General features: G+C 41.7%; 1 protein-coding gene across 1 annotated transcript; it reads right to left on the minus strand.

Moving 5' to 3' along the window:
• Positions 1-2,390: 2,390 nt before the first annotated feature.
• On the minus strand, positions 2,391-3,095 carry LOC102806038 (uncharacterized). The gene has a single exon (XM_006825761.2). The coding sequence runs from the start codon at positions 3,093-3,095 to the stop codon at positions 2,391-2,393; it is 705 nt and encodes a 234-aa protein (XP_006825824.2).
• Positions 3,096-3,925: the final 830 nt, after the last annotated feature.

Consider the following 3,925-nt stretch of genomic DNA (forward strand, 5'->3'; position numbering starts at 1 on the left):
TTTGAACAAAATCCATCTAGAAACAGCCGAGAAATGGTTGATTTTTATGATTTTTTAGCACAAAAATGGCCGCCATTCGGCCATCTTGAATCAGATCGTAAAACAAAATGATGTGCATCAAGGTCCTATAATGTCCAACGTATATACAAGGTTTGAACAAAATCCATCTGTAAACAGCCGGGGAAATGCTTGATTTTTAAGATTTTTAGCACATAAATGGCCGCCATTCGGCCATCTTGAATCAGATCATTAAACAAATTGACGTGCAAATGTATGATATGATGTATGTGTGAAGTTTGATTGTAATTGGTCCAGGCATTTCTAAGATACAGGTCCGGACGCATGCACAGACGCACGCACGCACGCACAGAGGTCAAAACATAAGTCCTCGTTTTCGGACTGTGTCCGAACGGGGACTAAATATATTGGTACAAAAACTAAAAAGTACAACATGTACAAATAACATCAAAAACAAAATTATGCAATTTCATTTCATGTTGTGAAGCACCTGTTTAGAAAACTTCCAATGCTTTATGTCATTTCCTCATCTTTATTTTTAAGTAGATATATAAATTTCTGGAATGATATTAATTAATAATGGAAGTTCTTCTACTTCAGCTCTACAGTGAATTTGTTTAGACACAGTAGTTGCTTGTAAAATTTCAAGTGAATTTTTTCAGTTGGGGTTTTATTCCATTTAACATTAGTGAGAATTTCAGTACCACAAATATCTGAACCCTATAGTAGGATTGGCTTTATGTAGGCCTTGAAGAGATGTAGAAATGTTTTACAGTTCTCTTGGAATCGATTGTTTTAGTTTTTATAGGGCATGGGCAGCTTTACTTGTCAAGTTATTTCTTGTTTCAGTAAAACAATCATTTGAGTGAATCGTTACATCGTTGTTTTGTTGTTTTATTTTGTCATATTTACTAGTAGCTTCCATTTTTGACAGGAATTGTTTAAGGCATTTAGCATACCTGTGTTGGTTGCAGAGATTAATACAAGATTATGCATAGAATGAATTTATTTTATTGCCTTTTAACTTAATCTCCTGGGGGGGGGGTATCTATATGAACTATGCAGGTCATATCTAGGTTAAAACGGAATAGGACTACCGGTAACAACTCATCCGTGTCGGACTCCTTTTGTTGTCTCAATGAATGCTGTATGTGCAATATGGATATCCATGACATGAAGACGAATCAGCAAGGTATGATGTTCATTAATAACCAATTTGAAGAAATGAGAAAAAGAATGGAGAAACTTGAATTAAGTAACACAAACCTGGCGTGAGAGAACATTCAATTACGTGACAGAGTTGGTGTATTAGAAAAGGACTTCACGATTAAGATTAATAAACCTGTCAAAGTAACCTAGAAATCAATGGAATTCCAGAAAGTGAGAATGGCAAGGAGGATACGGAGCAAATTGCGTTGTCTGTATTCCGCAAAATAGATCCGGCCAACATTGACATCACACATTGCATTGGTAAAAAAGACACCTCAACCAACCTACGCGTACGAGATCAATTATTGTTCGCTTTGCAGCCAGGAAAAAACGGAATGTTATTTATGAAAATCGTCGCAAACTACGAGACATTACAACAAAAGATATCGGATACCGTCGCTCAAACTACATACCGGTATTTGTGAATAAACACGTCAGCTGTTATCAAGGGTCAATCGCGCAAGAAAGGAAGCAAACTATCAGTATCTCTGGATTTATAATGGGCGCATATATGTAAAAAAGGATAACACTGCAATGTCCATCATAAACCACACTGAGCGGGATATCAAAAAAATTCATTAATTGAACATTGTATAAAATAACTCCCGGATTGTGAACTGTTAATTAATGCTTCAATAAATGACACAAGACACAAGGTTTTGGCAAAAGTGGAAGGGGGAGCGAATTGCCGACGCAGGCGTCGCAGCGAACAGCTCCATGATGCGACTCGCCTGTGAATTGCATCATGACGCTGAGCGCGTGGTACCTGGTTGCAACCTTCCACCAGCAGAGACTGTACAGGCAGGCGTCATGGCTAGCGTCCCTCTGGCAGGAGCCTGCAGATAGACTCACAACCCCAGAAGGATTGGTCTGTGGTGGAAACCCCCAAATTTAAAGGCAGGATGATGTGTTGCGGGAGGTGGGCTTTACACGAAGAGTAAAACTAACTGAAAATTTACCAAAAAAAAAATACGAATTGAAAAACTTGCACAGCTAACATACTGAACATAACGAACATACTGTAAATAAGAAAAAGAAAAACGCTAAAGAAACTGATAAAATTACAAAGTCTATCGCGATAAGATAAAACAAACCATGGTTAGACCAATAAAACATTAAACTAAATACACTGCAAATACACGTAGCGAAAACGAAATGAAATCTCAAACAAATGACGAAGATACAGTTAAAAGAAGAGCAGTCAGCAATGGACAAGTGACCCGGACCTGATCGGATAATGCTGGGGGGTGTGCTAATGTCGGTCTGGTAGGCGTCGCTGCACACCTGCCCAGTGCCTTGATCAACCAGTCCGGGAGATTTGCGTCGGCAGCTGTCGTGGCTGCACCACTGCGGAAACTGTGAGTAGTGTAACAGTTAACATCTGGCACAGATGCGCGAGTGAGAAGGTCTTGAATGTGGTTGCTAACAGCTTGGCGCATGAGGAAAGTACTGTTGGCGAACTGGAATGCAGGTAGGTGAGCGACAGAACTATGTAGTGCTTTGTACGCCTGGTATGCCTGCACAGCGCAGACCGATGACTGTGAGGGTGCGATGATGATGTTACATCCCCGGCGGAATGGGTTTGTCTTAGAAGCCTTGAGCGCAATGACGAGGTCTGTGTTGCAAGTGATGTCTGTCGTCAGTAAAGTGCATTGTGGGTCGAAGGTGGTTGACGCGGGTGCGACAAATTCGCTGACTCTCAAGAAGCCGAAGAACGCCAGTGTGAAGGCAGACCACAAAATAGCTTTGTCATGGTTGCAAATAGTGGGATGGTTTGCAACGGTGTCCTTAAGAATTCGCATCAGTGCAATGGTGATTGGGAGTTTTACACGTTTTGGCACGCCGTGATGTCTTTTAATGCCTTGCATAGTGAAGTGAAGTGAAGCAGGAGGTCGTCGCGTATTAATGAGGTGAAGCCAGCTTCGATGTGTGCACGGATGATAGCTGCGAGGTAAACTTTTAGCCTACCATAGGTAAGTGACGACGTTGAGAGATGTGTCATAAACAGAATCGTTGAGCGTTGCGTTAGTGGATAAGGATTAATTCCATACATGCGACAGAAGAGAAGATAGCGAGTTTGTCCTGCATGATATGTCCATCGTGTACCTGGTGCAATGCTCAGATTGATGTAGTGGCAGGCTTGTTGTGTGAGGTTGACGGAACTACGTCGCACATCGGAACCGTTAAGAGGGTGCACAGGTCTGGAGTTTTGGTTGGGACCCAACATGAAAGTTATTAGATGCTGCAGTAAAGAACAGCAGTCGGACAAGTTGCATAATCCGTGGACATGATGAGGAGCCTTTTTTCCATATTTGGACGACTGATATGTTATCGCAGTGAAACCGTATTCCAAGACCATACCACAAGTGGCCCCAAATTAAGGAAGATGGTTTTTCGTCTCGATCGCGGTGGCTAGTGGCAGTGTGGCCTGCAGAGTGGCAAGACGAACAAATGTGGAGACGATTATACCGGCATGGAGTTTCGCAGCGATCTTGATTGAAATTACGGCACGCTGTATTGTTATAATTGTCAGCAGATTCGTTCACCCATGTATGAGGATTCCTGCTTCATTGGCATTCCTGTTTGGTATGACCTTTTTTATGACAGTCAGGACATGTTGGAATGAGCAGATGGAGTTTTTGTTGACAGAATTTGTAATCAAGTTGGTTGTTAGGCAAACTCCAGTTCCGTAGGCCAG

The sequence above is a fragment of the Saccoglossus kowalevskii genome, chromosome 6 (genome assembly GCF_978046115.1).
Source record: "Saccoglossus kowalevskii chromosome 6, keSacKowa6.1, whole genome shotgun sequence".
NCBI classification, from domain to species: domain Eukaryota; kingdom Metazoa; phylum Hemichordata; class Enteropneusta; family Harrimaniidae; genus Saccoglossus; species Saccoglossus kowalevskii.